Below are 21348 nucleotides of genomic sequence, written 5' to 3' on the forward strand. Positions count from 1 at the left end.
TTTCTGGATATGTTCATAAATGTCATCTATATAACCCCGATCTCTTCTAACTCGCCCTATATCGTTACTCCATCAATAAGGTGCCCTTCATATTTCTCTTCCAACATTCTCTCAATCCTTTGTAGACGGTCACTAATGTTCACACAAAGAAATCAAAGCTTTTTGATGTCGAAACAATGTCTTCACTTGCTTTTTAATCCCATCCAAGTGATGAATGAACCTCAAGAAACCAACAAAACTATCATGTCCTCCAACATGCTTGAGTGCATGACGAGTTGCCTTCTTCCTTATGACCTCCGTCATTTTATGTACATTCATTTGCATGTTAGGAGTGCGCATTGTATAACATCTTCTACAGACACATTTTTGCTTGCAAGGGCAGAAGCCTTCATATTAGACAAAAAGCACATGTTGACCTTGAGGAATATATAAAATATTTGCAAAACTTAAAAATAACGAAAATTCCTAGATCTAATACAAAAAAAGTGCAACGAACCCTCTCTCTATACCTAACCAACCTACTAACTAACCAATGTAACCAACATAACCAACTAACTTACTAACTAACCTACTCTCTCTCCCTCCCTCCTCTCTCTCTCTCTCTCTCTCTCTCTCTCCCCCCCTATCTAACTAACTTACTAACTAACCAACATAAAACAACCTATTATTAATAGCTAACCAACCAATAGCTAACTTACTAACTAATATCATACTGGATAAAAAGCATACACTAACACAAAGAAAAATGAGAGGAGAGAGAGTGAGAGGGAGAAGAATGAGAGAGAGTGAGAGAGAGAGAGAAGAATGAGAGAGAGAGAGAGACATCAAAGGAGAGAGGGAGAGAAGAAGAGAGAAGCTACTAATAGCTAACCAACTAACTAATATCTATAGCTACCTAACTAACTAACCTACTAATTAACATAAACACAAACTAACATAATAAAACCAATCAACTAGCTTACAATAACTTACTAACTTACAATAAAGAAGACATAGCCTACTAACCTAATTATCCAACTAACCAACCTACTAACTAACTAACCAACTAAGAAAAAGAGAGAGAGAGAGAGAGAGAGAGAGAGAGAGAGAGAGAGAGAGAGAGAACCTACTAATAGCTAACCACCTAATTAACTAACTTACCAACTAACATAAACACAAATTAACATCATAAAACCAACTAAATAATACCATATGTGTGTGTATGTGTCCTTACTCTCTCTCTCCAACCTATCAACTAATATTAATACTTACTAACTTACTAATCACCCAACTAACCAACCTATTAACTAACATAACACAAACTAACATCATAAAACCAACCAACTAACTCACAATAAGTTACTAACTTACAATAAAGAAGACAAAACCTATTAACCTAACTATCCAACCAACCAACCTACTAGCTAACTCACACACACACACACACACACACACACAGCTATTAACAAAATTGATACTAACATAATTATAACTTACTAACTCACAATAAAGAAGGCAGAACCTACTAACCTAACTACCCAACTAACCAACCTACTAACTAACTAACCAACATAGAGAGAGAGAGAGAGAGAGAGAGAGAGAGAGAGAGAGAGAGAGAGAGAGAGAGAGAGAGAGAGAGAGAGACCTACTAGCAAAACTTACACTAACATAAACAAAACTCTCTCTCTTCGTCTCTCCCTCTCTCTCTCACTAAACCAATAATAACAAATAAACTAACAAATACAACAAAACAAAACTACAACCCAAAAGAGAGAAAGAAAAAAAGAGAGACCACCGGGTTAAATAACAATTGTCAAAAATTGCCCAAATGGCCAATCCTTTCAAACAAAACTATACCAAGCAAACCAAACACCAACCAAGAGTAAGATAATAATTAAAACCATACCAAGCAAACCAACCTACCATCTCTCCCTCCCTCTCTCTCATAACTAACCCATAACTAACTTATAATAATGTACTCTAACCTACATAACCACTAACTAACTAAGCTACCATCTCTGTCTCTCTAAACTCACCAACTAATAACATCATAAACTAACCTACTAACAACTAACTTACAATAACATGCTAACTAACCAACTAATAACTAACTAACAATAACTCACTAACTAATAACTCTCTCTCTCTCTAACCACCTAGCTTACAATAACCTACTAGCTAACAACATCATAAACTAACAACTAACTTACAATAACCCACTAACTAATAACATCACAAACTACCATTTCTCTCTCTCTCTCTCTCTCTCTCTCTCTCTCTCTTTTACCAACTAATCTACTCTCTCCCTCTCTCTCTTTCGTCTTCCTCCTCTTCTCTTTCTCTCTCTCTCTCTCTCTCTCTCCTCACCTATCCCTCCCTCTCACTTCTATCTCCCTCTTCTTCTCCCTCTCATCTCTCTCTCCCTCTTCTCTCACCTCTCTCTCTCACTGTCCCTCTCTCTTCCCACCTCTCTCTTTTTTCTTCTCCCTTTCTCTCTTCTCACCTATCCATGTCTTCTTCCCCTCTCTCTCCTCACCTCTTTCTCTCCCCCCTCTCTCTCTCTCCACCAACACTTCTCTCTCTCTCTCTCTCTCTCTCCCTCTCACCTCGCTTTATCTCTCCCTCTTCCCGTCTCTCTCTTTCTCCTTTTGATCCCTCCCTCTCCTCACCTCTCTCTTTGCCAATGCTTCTCTCTCTCTCTTCTCTCCTCTCTCTCCTCTCTCCTCACCTCTCTCTCTCTCTCCCTCCCTCCCTCTCTCCTGCCAATGTCTCTCTCTCTCTCACCATGGCAGCATCCGATCAAACCTGTTGATGAAGATGGGTAGGTTGTAGGTCACCGGCAGATCGGTTGACAAAGAAGACGGGTAGGAAGATGGGCAGGTCGCAGGTCACTGATGGTCCCCCACACACTCCACCACACATCTCTCTCTCTCTCTCTACCATGGCCCCCATTAGAATCTCTGACCTCTACTCTCATGAAGCTCCATCCCTTTCCAGAGACGTAGGTGATGGGCTGGAGCTGGAAGATCGTTGGCCAGTTTTTGGCTGCCACCATGTGGTACGACCCACTAACGGGCGGGCAATCTGGCAGTGCCACTACTGCAGTGTGGGGCAAGCCCCGCAGCAAGCAGCAATGTCGCCCATTGTGGATGTGGCTGAGGACCTGTATGGGTGCCGCTTGATGCACCATCCAGACCTTCACCAGTGTCGTTGGAGAGAGAAGGAGGATCTCCTGCCAATGCCTCTCTCTCTCTCTCTCTCTCTCTCTCTCTCTCTCTCTCTCTCTCTCCCCCACCATGGTAGCATCCGATCGGACTAGTTGACAAGAAGATGGGCAGGTCGCAGGTTGGACCGGTTGATGAAGAAGACTGGTATAAAGATACGCATGTTGTAGGTCACCGACGGTCCCCCACCACTCCACCATACTAGGGTTCGGGAAAGATATTTTGAGGAAGAGAAAGTAAATCCTTTTCATCATCATCTAAGAAGGAAGTATCCCCCATTGAGACGGTATCTTATACATATATTTTACAAATATAACTATATTTTGAGAAATTTGAAGAGAATTTATTTCCTTCTTCCAAAGAATCGAGAAGGATTTTTGTCAAGGTGAACAAGTTCTAGGTTGAAGCGAACCCGTCTTTTCCCAAACCCTGCACCATACACTCTGCCACACGTTTCTCTCTGCCATGGCCCCCATTAGAATATTTGACCTCTACTCCTGTGAAGTTCCAGCCCCTTCTAGAGAAGTAGGTGTGATGGACTAGAGCTGGAAGATCGCTGGCCAGTTTTGGTCATCACCATGTGGTACGATTGGGCGAGCAATGTGGCAGCGCCACCACTACAGTCTGAGGCGGGCCCCGCAGCAAGCAGCAACCGGCCATTATGGACGTGTCTAAGGACCTGTCTGGGTACCGCTTGATGCACTGGCCAAACCTTCACCAGCGCCATTGGAGAGAGAGGGAGGATCAATGTGTTGGAGAGAGAGAGAGAGGGAGGATCAATGTGTTGGAGAGAGAGAGAGAGGGAGGATCAATGACGGTAGACCCCCCCACACATTGTAGACACATAGAGGATGTTCAAGAGAGAGAAGGAAACGATGATAGGGAGAGAGAATGATGACTCACCTGCCTATTGCCCTCTATTGTCAGCTATTACTTGCTACTGCCTATGTTGTAGTTGTGGAGTGTCCAAAAGACTGCTACTTGTTGCTCCTTGTGTTTGTAGATGTGGAGTGTCAAAAAGAGAGAGAGAGAGAGAGAGAGAGAGAGAGAGAGAGAGAGAGGAGAGAGACCATGCACATCTCTTTGCTCTTAATCATACACAATCATGAGCAATTAACGAGTACTTAATGAACACTTTTTTTGGTTTGGTTCGGGAGCCAGGTTTGAAAACTCCTTGGCGCTTCCACACCTCCTAAACATATAGCTCAAATAATAAAATAATATAGATACAATGAATTTTAGGATGTGAAAAGACCCCATATGAGTGAGGAAATGACTTGGGGGCCATCTTTAGGATTGAACCCAAAGGGAACGCAGACACAATGCTGGCATAAACCGGTAAGCCCTTCAGGTCGTTGGCACTCAGATATATTTTCAAACAAAACGGAACATTGTGGACTGGCTGCTGTCCCGACAAATGTGAAGCCACCCTTCGCCTGGGCCGCTCGACGATGATGGAGGCGGCGGCCTGTGCCTCGTCAGGCATAAGCAAGCACGGCTACGACGCTGGCTATGGCGGCTATCTCCACCTCCCGTCGTTCCCTCTCCAATTTTCACCTGGAGCTTCAGTCAAAGCCGGCCGGCCCCAGGGGCCATTCACCAGCTTTATCACGTATACGCATGTGTTGCAATCATGCCCTTCGCTCCTGAAAACACAGGCCACCAAGCTGCTGGCTGCAGAGGTCGACGTAGAGGCAGAGGAAGCCTTCTGGTCAGATGACGATGCCTCCGAGTCTTCTTGCTTTAACAAGGTATGCGCTAGTCGAAGCCAAATTTTCACCTCGGCCTATTATGCACGCAGCCCACACATGTTGTACATGAATTTCATTTTTCCATCTTTTTTGACAGGGGGTTGTGACCGATTGGCCACTCCTGTCGACATTATAGATATTGAAGATTTAACATGTATAACTCATGAACTTAACCATACCGTTGAATTTCTTAAAAAGATATTGAGAAACACTTTCATCACATATAGTAATATCTATGTGGTGCAATAAACCATGGTCAGTATTTGTGCTGACACACAAGACTAGCTTGTAGGCTTGAGAAGGTTTGGAGGTAGGTTGATGATTGACGAGCTTGGTTGGTGGGTAGTTGCCCTATCAAACTTTGTTTATGAAGGTGGAATGTGGTTAGAATGTGTATAGTCAAAAGATTCCAAGTGCTTTGTGGTCACTTATTAGAGTCCTAGGATCTAGGGCAAATGTGCACCCATTGTTGCAAAGCCAAGTTGTTGTTTGCAAGCTTGGGGGGAGCACCTTTTGGTGGTATAGGTTGCACAAAGGCTAGTATTGTGTGGGCCAAGCACATTAGCAATTGAGCCTATGTCTAAGTGGCTATGGACCATGTTAGTGACTCTTCCTTCCAACCAGAAGCTCGATGGGGAGAATCACCACATCTGGCGGGTAATGATGCTCGCCATCGTGGAGTCGGTATGATTTGGTGGAGCTCTTGATTGAGGCTATAGATTGTCCTACTACTCATGATGCCTCCAAGCTTTCTACTGATGAGAAAGTTGAGTTGGTCAATGTAGAAACACATCGGGATAAATTGAATGCGTGCATCTACTATTTCCTCTCTCACTTGCACTATCAGATGACCAACGAACTTGTTTGCATAATTGTGTAGGGTTTGAGTAAGCTGATTAAAATCAACACAATCATTCTTTAGTATGTAGATATAAATAATCTAGATATTCATGGACTATGTTTGATTGCCATAGTAGCATTCATAAAAGGAATATATGTGTCCATGTGTTGTTACAACACAACAGATTAAGAATTTGTATACTTTTTATATGTTTTTATAATTAGTTATTTGTTAAATTTGTTTTCTTTGTGTGTGTGACATCCACTAGAGACGGATCCCTAGTACTATAACCACTAGTTAGAGCTGAGATGAGGTTGGCAATGGAAGGACAATAAGCTGAAAACCAAAATGCAATAGTCTTTGGTAAATGCAGCAATGTAACTGTCTGAAGACGATGGCAGATGATCACTAGAGGCTATAGGAAGTTGGGCATAGCAGGGTGGCAGCAATGGATAGAATGCTAGGGGCTGGTGATGACATGCTAGCAATCGCAATGGGTTAGACATTGGAGGAAGAGCTGATGGGATGGTTGAGACTTGCAAGTCTCGAGAGATTGCTCCTATGCTAGTCAAGAATGCAAAGGCACAAGGGCCAAGGTAGTAGTCCACTTGTCATGAAAAGTAAACAAACTAGTAGTGTAGAAAATGATGGTTAAATGATTAAAAAAACATCTCAATTGAAAGGAAAGAAAGACTGATGCCAAGATAAGGGAAAAGGATGCTCGATCTTGAGAGAGAAGATACTATCTCTATCTCTATGTTGATGGAGGTATTACTCACCAAGGTAGGAATGGCAGTATCATACCTTTAGCCTAGCATCTATGCTAGTTAAGAATGTGAAGGCACAACCACCAAGGTAGTAGTCCACCTGTCATGAAAAGTAAACAAACTAGTAGTGTAGAAAATGATGGTTAAATGATAAAAAGACCTCAATTGAAAGGAAAGAAAGACTGATGCCAAGATAAGGGAAAAGGGTGCCATATCTCAAGAGAGAATATATTATCTCTGTCTCCATGTTGATGGAGGCAATACTCACAGGATAGGAACTAAAATAGCAAACCTTCAACCTAGGTAGGATCGGTAAGGCATGTGATATTAGTCCTCATTGAAATACACAACGTGAGCTAAATGAGTTTTAGATGTAGTGGAAGTAAATGAAAGTGGCAAGTGTGCAGCAAAAGACTCGAAAAAGTGTAGCTTAGGCTAAGGGAAACTACGCTAAGGTTGCTAAAGATAACCTAGGATGCCTAAGAAACTAGCCTAGGGGGAGATAATGGCCGAACTAGTCAGAGACGCCATGAGGCACTAACTGAGGGGGAGAATCAAGATCAAGTGCATTGGTGGCCAGCCATTGATGAACACAAATGCCAGGGGGTGGAGGAACTGCACTGCCTCCCTAGGGAAGATCCCCTTTCAACCTCCTTGGAGTGGCACCACCACTTCTGGAAGGGGCTGAGATTGGTGTAGGAATGGGGATTGGATTCAGCCTTGGTGTGGGTAGAAGACCTTTTGGCTAGGGATGAGGTGATTCTGGGTGTGGGTCTAAGACCCTTGGTCTTTTTAGCAATAATTGTCATCTACATGGATGGGTTACTGGCAAAATGTACAAAACCTATGCTCTTAAGGTAAGAAGTGCTAGGAGGGACTTTGTGAGGGTGTGAGTGTACCATTCTCTATTTCCTTCAAAGGAGATCGACCATCGGCAACGAAACATGGTTTGTGTTTAGAGTTAATCGAGGAAGACAGAATTGGGACTAAATGTGGAATGATTCCTTTCCACTTCTTGATTCCTTTAAGGAAGGAGATGCCTCACTAGCACAAGATGGGGATTCGTGTGTTTGAGTAACCAAGGTGGGTGGTACAGTGTGCAAGAGAGGATTCCCCACATAATAGGACCACAAGACAGAGAGTAACATACCTGCGGATGTGTTTAAGGCACAATGTTAAAGGGTGGCATTCCCACTAATGATATACCATGGTGCAGAGTGGTATACCTTGGAGTGTCTAGTGATTGCCTCAAACCTTAATGTGTATCAAAGACCATGTATGCTAAGACTAGATAACCTATTGTAGGCCTAAGCAAGGATCTAGATTGAAAGGGATCTAAATGTGAAGTGAAAGTGGGAGGGAAGAGTGGGAAATGTGAATGGGAAGCTCCAAACTTATACTCAAGTGAAACAGAGCATAAAGGATTACCTTGTGGAACATCTTTAAACATAGAGTTTTCTTCAAAACCATAATGGTACCAATCTGGGTCTCCATGGTGACTTACATTTGGTTCTTGCATAATTGAGGAGTAGTATAGACAAAATGAGACTCATTCAAAAATGGATTGTATGAATTAGTCATTGGGGTTGATTGTGAAGAGTTTGAACTTTTAGCTGTCTTGAGTGGATAGTCTTCCTCAATTGAGAGATGATCAATCTCGTCAATGGGAGTGCTCCAACTGAGGTGTACCTTGAGAAGGAGTATGAAATGAAGAAGAGTTGGGCCATTGTGAACACTTCCTAAAGTAAAAGTTAGTAGATAGAGCATTGTCCTTCAAATTAAGACCATAATGCCTCCTTAGGGCCTCCATTGAAGGAGTAGTTGGAGAAAGCATCAGAGGATCCTAATATGGGGTTGTTTGAGCTATCGTGAATCGATTTAAAGCCATCCTTCCTTCTCGCAAAGGGTAGTGAAACTTGATCAAGCACTTAATTACAACAATTAAGAAATGAACATAGACTGTAATGCATACTTTACCATAACATTCTTGGACATTGGACACCATGTTGGCCCCAAATCTATGTTGGGGAGCTCAATTGAGAGAGATGGAAGTTTGAGGAGGAGTGAGTGTGAGTGTGACAGCTAGAGAGAGAGAGAGCAGAGTCAAGAACGATTCGATAAGAGTGTGCCAACAATGTGTTGGTACACAAAGAATAAAATGTATTTATACTTAGGACACGTAAGGGTGCATTCACATGTACAATGTGCGTGTACTATACACGGAGGTTAAACCGGGCCTTTATCCTAATAACCTCCCACTTAAAGGTCCGATGTGAACCTCTAACCAATTCCCACTAGTCGTATGCAATGCTCGTGCTGAGCTTTGCTTAGACTTTTAGTGAGAACATTTGTAGGGTTGTCTTGTGTTTTAATCTTGGTCAATGTAATTTGACCATCTTCCAGAATCTGTTTGATGAAGTGATATCACACATCTATATGCTTTGTGCATGAATGATACATGGCATTCTTAGCCAGTTACAAAGCACTCTGGCTATCACATCCCAAAACTGCAGTATCCATAGGCCGAGATCCTCTGCAAGTCTGCTCAACCATATAGCTTCCTTAGAAGCTTCAGTAGGTGATATGTATTCAGCTTCAATGGTACTGAGTGCAATGATGTTCTGTAACTTAGAGCACCAAGACGCAGCCCCACCAACAACTGTGAAGATATACCCGTTGGTGGATCTACGAGTGTCTAAGTCACTTGCCATGTTTGCATCACAATAACCCCGCAAACTAAGTGCACCTTGCCCATAGCAAATACACTTTCTTTGTGTACCCTTTAGGTATCGAAGAATACACTTGACAGCCTCCCAATGTGTTTTGCTAGGATTTGACATAAACCTGCTAACAATTCCCATTGCATGAGCAATGTCTGGATGAGTAGCAACCATAGCATACATAAGAGAGCCACAACCTGATGCATAAGGGACTCCTTTTATAGCATTTGCTTCCACGTCATCTTTTGGGTTGTTGGCTTTGCTAAGCTTAAGGTAAGGAGGTAAAGGTACCCCAAAAGGCTTAGCTTCAGCCATGTTAAATTTGTCTAGTACCTTTCCGATGTACTTTTCTTGAGATAAAAACAACAATTTCTGCATTCTATCTCTACGAATCCTCATGCCCAAAAAATGCTTTGCATTCCCCAAATCTTTCATGGAGAAGGCTGATTTCAGCTGATTTTTGAGAGCATCCAAGCTAGTCTTTCTTTTCCCAGCTAGCAACATATCATCCACATACAAAACAAGTATGATGGGGCTGCCATCTGTATCCTTTTTCATGTACAAGCAATGATCTGCATGGTTGCATGTAAACTCATGAGATAGCATAAAAGTGTCAAACTTTTTGTACCACTGCCGTGGTGTTTGCTTCAGTCCATATAGTTTGCGTTTTAGCTTACACACCATTTGCTCTTTTCCAGGAACTACAAAGCCCTCGGGCTGTTTCGTGTAGATTTCCTCATCAATGTCACCATGCAAGAAAGCTGTTTTTACATCCATTTGATACAACTCTAAATCTAAAACAACAGTGAGAGCAAAAAGCACCCGTAGAGTGGTCATCTTCACAACAGGTGAAAAGACCTCTTGGAAGTTAATCCCTTCCTTTTGTGCATACCCTTTGGCAACCGTTCTTGCCTTGTACTTGGGTTTCCCATCAACTGTCTTTACTTTGTACACCCATTTGTTTGGAAGTGGCTTCCTTCCCTCGAGCAATGGCACAAGATCCCAAGTATCATTTGCATATAGAGATTAATCTCTTCCTGCATAGCTAGCTCCCACTTACTGCTGAATTCACATGACTTGGCCTCTTTGTATGTAAGAGGCTCACCCTCATTTGTAAGCATCACATAATGAAAAGAGGGGTCAAACCTATGTGGTTGCCTTCTTACGCGTGTAGACCTGCGTACCCAATGATCAACATTTTCAGGGATTGGGTCTACATCTGGAGGTATATTATTTTCAGCATTTATTGGCTGCTGTAAGCCATTTTCAGTATGCTGTTCATGCTGTACAGAACTTTTATTTTCATTACTAGCATCTGCATTTTCATAATCAACAAGTCTTGCTGTCCGTGGCCTCCTTGTGCTCCTATTTGCTGTCCATCATCATCTGGCTAAAAAATAACCTACTGATTATCAGTTTCAGCTTGTGGTATAGCACCATGAGGCTCATTTTCTGAAGCAATAGGTGGCTGCAAACTCTGAAACTTCACATTTTTCAGATCTTCATTAGAGGCTAAAGTGCCTTTCAGCAATTTTGCCTCACTAAACACAACATTACAGCTGCGAATAATTTTCTTGGACTTAGGTAACCACACTTTGTTGCCAAATTCACCCTCATCACCATAGCCCATGAAAATGCCTTTGGTGGATTTTGGGTCAAGTTTGTTTCTTAGCTCATTCCTAACATGCACAAAAGCATCACAGCCAAATATGCGTAAATGGTTAGATGAGGCCGATTTGCCAGACCAAACCTCCTCAGGGACGCCATTATTTAAGGACTTGTTTGGAGAGCGGTTGCAAATGTGGACTGCGGTTTTGAGTACCTCTCCCCAAAATTCATGAGGGAGATTAGCAGTGGATAGCATGCACTGCACTCTTCACATAAAGTCCTATTATATCTTTCAGCCACCCCATTTGAAGAAGGGCTGTAAGGGGTTGTAAGCTCCCTCTTAATACCATGCAAGTCATAAAAGGACTTGAATTTAGTCGATGTGAACTCACCCCCATTATCAATTCTCAAGCATTTCAGCTTTCTACTTGTTTGAGTGGTCACAAATACATGAAAAGTTTTAAAAACAGCAAACACTTCACTTTTCTTTTTTAGCAAGCATACCCAAATCTTCTTGGAATAGCCATCAACAAAGGAGACAAAATATGCAGCACCACCCAACGATTTCATGGGCATACTACATACATCAGAATGCACTAAGTCCAAGACATTGGACTTACGAGAGACACCAGAGTAAAATGAATTTTTTATTTGCTTTCCAAACAGACACTCATTACAAAAGGCAAGTTTAGAGCCTTTTCCATCAACCCTCTTTTAGAGAGGTAAGGACATCAAGTCCTTTTTGGCTCATATGGCCCAATCTCTTATACCATAACTCTAAGTGGCTGCAAATTTCAGCAACTGCAAGAAACTTGCCATTCAAGGCTTTACAGTGCAAACAATACAAAGTGCCCTTCTTGGTTCCTTTTGCAATCAACATGGAACCCTTTTTTACTTTCCACAAAGCACCACCAAATAGTGTGGTGTAGCCATGCAAGTCAAGTTGACCAACAGATAGTAAACTCTTTTTAATGCCAAGCACATATCTGACATCTTTCAACACAAGCTCTTGACCATTGTCTAAAGACAAGTGTACAGTGCCAATCCCATCAATGTTGCAAGCATGGTTATTTCCAAGATACACCTTTCCATAACTGCATGCATTGAACATAACAAAACACTACAAGCAAGGAGTTACATGGAAAGAGGCACCAGAGTCTACAATCCAAGTTTGAGTGACACCATCATCTGACAAAAGTGCATCAATCACATCAGCCTTGGTAATCTGCATATCCTGCATGTGACATTCAAGGGCATCATAATCAATTGCACATAATACATCAGCCTCTGTATCTGAAAGCTCCTCTATGTCAAGTGCTCAGTTGCAGACTTTGACTCATCCAGTCGCATATTCACCAACTTGCGCATTAAATGCACCTGATTAACAGGTGTGGTGATCTCATAGGTAGTTTTCAGCTTCTCCCATATTGCATAACCTATATCTAAACCCTTAATGTCTGTCAAAATGTCATCAGTGACACCCATGTTTATGTAAGCCACAGCCTTTTTATTTACTTTGGCCCAATCTGTATCAGACATTAATGCGGGTTTATCTTCCTGCAAAGCATCCTCACAATCCTTTAGAAACAAAATGCCTTGCATACGGTCTTTCAAAAGGTCAAAGCCATGACCATCAAACCGTTTGATTTTCATCAAACTCTTGATGTCTGAACTGGAAGAAGTTGCAACCATTTTATCATGAACACAAGAGTAAATGCACTAAACTGCAGAAGCACAAGTTGAACCAACAAAGTACACTGCTGTTCTTTCTCAGTCCAAAAATAAATCTTTGCTGTTTGTACAAGAACCAGCTACCACACGGGTAAAAATGTAAAAATTTACCAAATTCTGTGCAATCGCCAAGATTTCAAGTCCAAAATTGCATAAATATCAGCCAATTTGACCTAGCTGAGCAAAACTTTGCCAATATATGAAAAGCCCCAAATTTTTGGGATCCAATGTCAAGAAATTTTGCTCAAAGAAGCAAAATTCTGACTAATTTGGCAAAATCCCCAAATTAATTGAGGTCACCACACGCAATGTCTGCAATTCTTGACTTCAAAATCACTGATAAGCATAAGCAATGTCAAATCTTAGAAAAGCCCCAATTTTTCCGGGCCAGATTTGCACAGATCTGAAAATTGTGCTTCCACGCGTGAAACCCCATGAGCGGAAAGGGGATAAAAGGGATTTTTAAAAGAAAAATCTGATTTTTTTGAAAAAATATGATGGGGAGGGGGGTCCGTTGACCTGCCGGCTTGGGTCACGATCGTGTAGCTGGCGTCTCCTCGCCACGCGTTGGACCCGTCTTTAGCCCGTTGTCGCCTGCTCGTCGCCAGCGCGTGACCAACATGCTTGGTCGCTCCATGCACGCGTGGTCTTCTGCCTCAGCCTGACATGCCACTTGTTGCTTGAATTGTTCGCTTGGTCAGCTGTTGATGGCACCCACTCTCGCCTGTCGTTTGGTCAGCACGACCTACGTTGCATAGGCCACGACAGTCTATTCGCGAGCTGCCTGCGCTGTCAACAGCCCTTGGTTTGGGGAAATGTGTGGAATCTACAATTCTGATACCAGTTGTTGGGGAGCTCAGCTAAGAGAGATGGAAGTTCGAGGAGTGAGTGTGAGAGTGTGACAGTTGGAGAGAGAGAGTAGAGCCAAGTATGATTCGATAAGATTGTACCAACAATGTGTTGGTACACAAAGAATAAATGTATTTATACTTAGGGCACGTAAGGGTGTATTCACATATACAATGTGCGTGTACTATACACAGAGGTTAAACCGGGCTTTTATCCTAACAAACTGGTGCCCCTTGCGGTATTTCTTTAATTTATATTGCTATTGGATGGAGAACAACTGAGATTTCACTATCTTCTCCTCTGATCCAAAAGCCCCTTGCTGTTACAATCGATTAGCAAACAATTTGGGCAAATTGCCCCCTGATCTTCACCTAGGGCTTGCACAAATGGAACCACAAACTGGCCAAATACTGCCCCAAATTGAACGGGATGGGCTGGCGTTCGAAATCCTTGACAATTCCTTGAATTTTAGGTGTTGATTTCAATGTATGATGCCTTTAATTGGTGGGATGGGTCCGAAGGTGATTGCTAATCCTGATTTCTGTAGAGAGTTAGGGCTTACAGCAGAATTCTCATTGCCGTCCACCAAATTCGGCTGAGAAACTCTTCAATTGACTGAGGAATGCTGAGATACTTAGAGGATAGGTTAGAGAATGTGAGAGGATGTTGAGATGAGAGAGAAATCAGAGTTTCTTTGCGAGAAAACCCTCCAATTTGCTTGCTGCCTGCTCCAACCTGCAATAAATGCAGTTGCTAGCCTCTTGGAGCTCAGAAAATGCAGTTACCAGCCTCTTGATACTGTCATCAGCCCCTGGGAAGTACAATTCTATTGCCGCTTGTCTCGTGAGGGTCTCCAGTTGCTGTTGCCTGCCTCCAATTGCTGAATTCTGACCAGAGAACTGATCTACTGCACTTTCTCTCTGTCTTACAAGTTGGATGCACTGAATGAACCTCTACTATCCCCAAATAGTCTTCTCCCCCATTGCATGGGCATTTTTGCCAAGTGGTAGCCTTCTAAACCCATTTTTCAGCAAATTTCAGCCAATTAATTAAATTTTTAGAGTTAATTAATTTTTAGAATTAATTAATTTTGAAAATTAATTTCAGCCCTTTTGACCTTGCCCAAAATTAAATGTGCCCATCCATAATTTAATTGGCTAGGCCATTTGTAACCTCAAGTGATCCTCGACCTTAATGGACTCTTAGATTGGCATTAATTGACCCTAGTGTTAGCATTGACACTTTATGACCAATTAATTGCCGGTGGATCAAACTGACGCCAATTGAAATCCAAAACCCAACTGGCATACCTTGTCACAACTTTTGCCCTTGACACCCATTGCTTCCTTGGGGTCCTTGACTTGTTACTATGAAATAACTGTCATATGCATCACATGTGCCTTACAACCTTGCACATTTGATTACTAAATCAATCAAATGTTACTAGCAAGAGTAAAGCATCTCAAAAATTTCACATCCCTGTGATAGACCTCCCCCTTCAAATCCCTGTAATTGTGCTCGATTGCATTGCATTGTGCCAAGGAAAAGTATATTGCACTAGAATTTCTATAAGGCCTCACAGTCACAACATTGGTCATTGCTGTCTAACCATGCCATATGCCAAAAGCTTGCTGAAAATTTCTGGCTAGCATAAACATAACATAAAATAGAAAAATAGTTTAGAATTGTTGCTAGAAACTCATCGGATGCATCCATGATTCACTTTTCTCAGCTGTTCTTGAACTCGTTGAAAACCATAGAAAATTGAGTATAAACTGATCATATGCTGATCTGAAAATTGATCACAAACCGAATGCAAAAACTGATGCATAATTGAGCCAAAAGTGAGCATAAATTGATCTCTAACTGGTCAAAAACTTTGCTGAAACTAGTTAGCAGTTGATCCCAAATGCTTAAACATATCTCAGAGTCGTGGTAACAACCATACTCATCTATATATATCTCACGATGACTAGTACACTGAGTAGTGACCTCTTGGCAGACAAATTATCAGCACAACACCTTGGATGTATATTGAAGACATCCAAGATCCACTATGTATGAGATCTATCTATAATTGGAGGAGTTGGGGAGCTACTCCCCTTGAGCATTAGGCACTACTTTAGATCCCTACTCTGTTGAACTTGATTTTAAAGTCGGCTCTAATTGAAAGGCATGTAGGTAAAGTTGCAACAAGTGAGGATGGTTCACTAAGTGATCCTCTTCTATGCACTTTGCATCCATTGGTGAATAATTTTGAAACTTCACCAAATATCTCCTAGAAACTTTACCTCCTCTGATCTTTCTTTCCTTATGTGCCAAAAATTGCTCGGGTACCAGGATCTCATCCAACTCTTCAATCTCAGGCTGAATTTCAGTAGATACATCCCTTGGCACATCAGCAGGAAAAGACCTCAACAAAGTGACATGAAAGGCATTGTATATGTGCCAGTGTGGAGGTAATTTCAGCCGATATGCAATATCGTTGGTATTCTCCAACACTTGGAAGGGCCCATAATATCTTATACTTAACTTCAGATACAAGCTCTCTCTTGCTCTCATTTTTTTCAGCCTTGCCTTTTCAAATGCAACAATACATAATCACCCTCTGCAACCTATAAAGAACGTCTTTGGCGTTCAACTGCCTTCTTTTGCTTTTCTTGTGACCTCTAAAATGCACACTTTAACTTTGCATAGGCTTTGTCCAAGTTTTCCACATAGCGATCAGCCTCAAAGATCTTATTCTTAGTGTGCAATATAGGTGGTACTTTCTTACCACCCTCAATGACCTTAAATGGAGCTTTGCCAATGGAACTATGCATTGTATTCAACCAATGGCAAATATTGCTTCCGCTGTGTCTTGTGGTGTGATATATAGCACCTAAAAAATCCAACACTGTGAAATTTGCCTCTCCAAACTAACTATTTGTTTGCGAATATCATAACATAATCCATGGAGAGTGCAAATGGATCAACTTGATGTCTATCTCTAGTAGATCGCCTCAAAACAAGCTGTGGGACTTGTACATCTTGCCTAACATCATGGTCTTGGGCCACTAGAGTATCAACTATTGCAAATTGTCTAGCTGGCTATATAGTAATAGAATGCTCCTCCTAAAATATCACCATGCATACCTCAACGGCCTACTCAAGATGCTTATGCATTTTCTCCTCCTAGAAAATAACATCTTGTACAATCTAAAAATGAAACATAGAGACAGAATTTGCCCATCTCATATGCGCCTTTGCATCATGAAGTATCTCAATGATTGATGATCTATCTACATTGTAAAATCATCCCCTAACAAATAACGTTTTCACGTAGACAGTGCATGAATTATAATCAAGAGCTCTTTCTCATAGACCTATAAATTTCTCTTTGCATCATGGAGAAGATGACTCTCATAAGCTAAAACTCGGCTATCCTACATTAAAATACCCCCAATGCTGTTCCTACAAGCATCACATTGAACTACAAATGACTTTCTTAGAGCAGGCAACACAAGTACATGATCTTAAGTCATCTTTTTCTTTAACTTTTCAAATGTTGAAATTTCCATTGTTGTCGATCTAAATGGTACATTTTTCTTTTACAAAGTATACATTTTTCAAATGTTGAAATTTCCATTGCTGTCCATCTATATGGTACATTTTTCTTTTGCAAAGCATACAATGGAGATGCAATTTTAGCAAACCCATGCATATATTCATTGTAGTAGGAACATAAACCCAAGAAGTTGCAGATCTCATGTATATCCTTCAATGGGCTATGAGTGTATTGCCTCAACCTTTACAAGGTCCATACGAATACCATTAGCTGATACAATATGCCCCAAAAAACTGAATTTCATACAAAAAGAGTTCACTTTTCTTGTCATTAATGACTAGTATGTGCTTATGCAGCTCATTGAACACAATGTTCAAAAATTTTTAATGCTTTTTCTCATTCTTTGAGTAGACAATTATATCATCAAAGAAGGTGCCCAGAAATTCTCTATATGGCATGAAGATGTGATCCATCATCCGATTGAAAGTGGCAGGTGAAACTAGCTTTCCTTGCGTGGATGGGTGGTAATTCCTTGATTATAACTTAGAGCAGTAATATTTATTACAAAACTGAGAAATGCAAAATAACTTACAATTTTGGACAATGGACACCTTGTTGGTCCCAAAAGTGGTGTCCCTTTCAGTATTTATTTAACTTAATTGAAGAAGAAGTTGATATACAATGGGATTCTCCCAATTCCTTTAGGTATTCCAACTCCCTTTGCTGTCCAAAATGACCAACAAGTCTTCAATCTGATTTGTCCCTTGATTTGGGTAATCAATTGGTTTTCACCCGATTTGATGGAGATGGAAAATGTCCCAAATTTATCGATTTGTTGTTCCCTCCACTTGAATTTGATTGAAAATAGCTTCAACCTTGTTGAATCCAAGTCTTGGTAGCTTCCAATTTTTGGTACGCTTTCCAAGGCTGCTGCTAAACCCTAATTTCTTCTGTTGCAAATTAGGGTTTCAGTAGAGAAATCTGAAATTTCTCAGCCTTTGGTGATTGCAATGCTGTAATCTTCAGAGCAAGGTTGTAGAAAGGTTGGGAGGTGAGAGAGAGTGCTGAGGAGAGAGAAAATTTAGACTTTCTTCGTGAAGAATTGAAGAAAATCAGTCATTTACTGCTGTTGCTCTGTCTTAACAGCTTGTAGATGCAAAGAACTGAAGAAAATCAGTCATTTATTGCTGCTTCCCTGTCTCAACAGCCTGTAGATGTTGTCACCTGTTGTCGATTGGTCTTCTCTTGCCTTTGGTTGCCTCAGAAGGTCCTCCAATGGCTGCAAATTAGACCAACAACATCTCCTCCTCCTCTTTTGTAGGCTAAATATCTCTAGCTTCTAAAGACGTTTTTCAGCCTTGCATGGGCATTTTCGACAGTGGTAGCCTTTCCAAATGGTTTTTTCAGCATTATCTATAATTAAATATTAATTTTCAGTCCTTAAATACTAAAAATTAATCTAATAATTATTTCGGTGTCTTGAAAAATAATCTGACTAGCCAATAATTAAAATTTGTCTGCGAATGGAAGGATGATGAGAAATCCAGTGTGGTATCCATATTCTCAAACAACCCCTTTCAAAATAATAAATTGGTCATCGGAGCATCTCGATCACTAATGATCGACTTTGGCATATCATGATACTTAAAGATGTGTTGCAAAAACAATCGTGCCATATGATCCACCTTTATTTATTTTTCTCACCGGACTAAAATGGACTCGTTTACTAAACTTGCAAATGATTGTCCATATCCCATCATTTCCTGTAGATGTCTTAGGAAGCTAAAAAATAAAGTCCATTGCAAGGCCTATCTGGAATAGGCAAGGATTGCAACAGACTCGGCATCTTTTGCCTATCATGCTTAACCTTTTGACATATGATGCATGTCTTAGCAAACTATTCTACATCATGTCTCAAAGTTGGCGAATTAAAAAAATGCTCCACTGCCTTGACTGTGGCATCAATACCTCCGTGTTCTGCATACGGAGGAGTATGACTTTCAATGATAACTGTGGGTTGTAACTGCTTTGTGACACATAGTCGTCCACGCATAATCAGAAATCCGTCTCTTAGCACAAAGTGTTCATGCCTTTGGCAATTGCAAAGGTGATCATAAACATTAGCAAAGTCCAAATTAGCAACATATTGCTCTTTCATGGCTTAGTGTGATAAACCATGCTGACGGCTGAAATTTGTGGCGTATGTGACAGTGCATCAGCCACAACATTCTTTTTACCATCAATATGTAGAATCTAAAAATGAAACATAGAGAGAAAATTTACCCATCTCATATGCTTCTCTAACAACTTTTTCTGCGTCAGAAAGTACCTCAAAGTTTGATGGTCTGTGTGCACTGTAAAATCAGCCCCCAACAAATAATGTTTCCACATAGACAGTGCATGAATTACAACCAATAGCTCTTTCTCATAGACCTGCGAATTCTTTTCTGCACCGTAAAGAATTCCGCTCTCATAAGCCACAACTCGGCCGTCCTGCATAATAACAGCCCCAATGCTGTTACCACATGCATCACATTGAACTATGAATGACTTCCTTAGATCGAGCAATACAAGCACATGATCTGAAGTCATCTCTTCCTTCAACTTTTCAAATGCTGAAATTTCCATTGTTGTCCATCTAAATGGCACATCCTTCTTCTGCAAGGCATGCAATGGAGATGCAATTTCAGCAAACCCGTGTACATACTTCTTGTAGTAAGAACATAAACCCATGAAGCTGCAGATCTCATGCACATTTCTCAAAGGTGGCCATGATTGTATTGCCTTAACCTTTACAAGGTCCATGTGAATGCCATCAGCCGATACAATATGCCATGCCCCAAAAAGTTGATTTCATGCAAGAAGAATTCCCTTTTCTTATCATTGATAACCAGTCTATGCTCACGCAATTCATTGAACACAATGTCCAAGCGTTTTGTATGCTGTGCCTCATTCTTTGAATAGACAATTATGTCATCAAAGAAAGTGCCCACAAATCCTCTATGTGGCTTGAAGATGCGATCCATCATCCGATTAAAAGTGACAGGAGTATTCATAAGTCCAAAAGGCATAACAAGAAACTCATACAACCCAAAAGATGTCCTGAAAGGTGCCTTAGGCACATCTTTTGGTCTAATGCGTATGTGATGATACCCACTTTTTAAATCATATGGTTGAATATGGTTGCCCCTTGCAATCTATCCATAACATCATCTATTCGAGGAATCGGAAAGCGATTCTCTATTGTGATCTTGTTTAGAGCACGACAATCAATGCATGTACGCCGTGAACCATCCTTTTTTTACACCAAAAGCACCGAATAAACAAAAAGGAGATGAGTTGGGTTGAATTAGCCCTTTTTCTAACAATTCATGCACTTGACTCATAATCTCCTCCTGTTGGGCTGCACTGACTCTGTAGGTTGGCTTATTAGGTGGGCTACTTCCAGGTATAAGATCTATGCCATGATCTTCCGGCTTTTCAGGCAGTAGTTGCCTTGGAAGTGACTGAGAGAAGTAATCAATATACATTTTCAAAAATGACATGTGATCGTTTTCCAACCTAGACATGTTCCCAATATTCTCACTATTATCTTTATCCTTAGTAAAAACCAAGTACGTTGAAAGATGATTTTTCATTACTTTAGAAATGGCAGCTGTAGATACAACAGGGACAGATTCACCTTTCAATTTTACATCAAGTGTGAGTACCTTTTCCTTATGCTGAATAGTGATTTTTTTTGCACGAGAATCAATCACTACATGCATACGGTGGTTAAAATATTGAGGATGCATGCTAAGGAGGATCACTGATGAGCAAATAGACAATCATAATGAGGCATAACCATTGACACAGAAGAACAACTGATATTATCCAAGCATAATGCACGTACAATTGATGAGAATGACTAATGGAATGAGTGTGGGGATGAGTATCTTTTATAGCCTTAAAATAGGTGGTATTGGTAGGTGGAAAAATGTGGAAAGAGACCATGGTAATCACCAACCATGGTTTTAATAAACCATGCATACATGACCTAGTCTGAGGCTTTATTTGTAGTATATTTATTTGCCTTGTTTGTTCCTTACACAGAGGCTATAGTGGATGTGATTGCACATTTATCAACACCTCTCCTCAATCACAACCAAGAAAGACACTGAGTATACAAAGACTGTCATGAGTAGAACCTTGCTAAGTGTAGACATGGAAAAAACCAACCATACAAAGCTAGAGGCTATTACAAGGCCTCACTAAGTGTGTAGAGGCTGTAGTGTGCAGAGGTTATATGAGGAGTATAGGAGCTTATGGTGGGAACATTAGGTAAGTCCACA

At 40.9% G+C, this 21348-nt stretch overlaps 1 protein-coding gene across 3 annotated transcripts in view; it reads left to right on the forward strand.

The window, feature by feature from the left end:
• Nucleotides 1-4487: 4487 nt before the first annotated feature.
• The window catches only part of EMB2738 (GTP-binding family protein), an 87282-nt gene continuing 70421 nt past the window's right edge, over nucleotides 4488-21348 (forward strand). For 2 of the 3 annotated variants that reach the window (XM_087666484.1, XM_087666485.1), the window contains exon 1: nucleotides 4489-4954. In XM_087666484.1, coding sequence (XP_087522610.1) covers nucleotides 4655-4954 — 300 coding nt within the window. In that variant the 5' untranslated portion in view covers nucleotides 4489-4654. Of the gene's footprint in view, nucleotides 4955-21348 lie in introns of all 3 variants that reach the window. The other variant, XM_087666483.1, reaches the window with a different exon arrangement.

The sequence above is a fragment of the Lygodium microphyllum genome, chromosome 25 (assembly GCF_053477565.2).
Source record: "Lygodium microphyllum isolate KBCC chromosome 25, Lygodium_microphyllum_v1.1.10, whole genome shotgun sequence".
Taxonomy (NCBI): domain Eukaryota; kingdom Viridiplantae; phylum Streptophyta; class Polypodiopsida; order Schizaeales; family Lygodiaceae; genus Lygodium; species Lygodium microphyllum.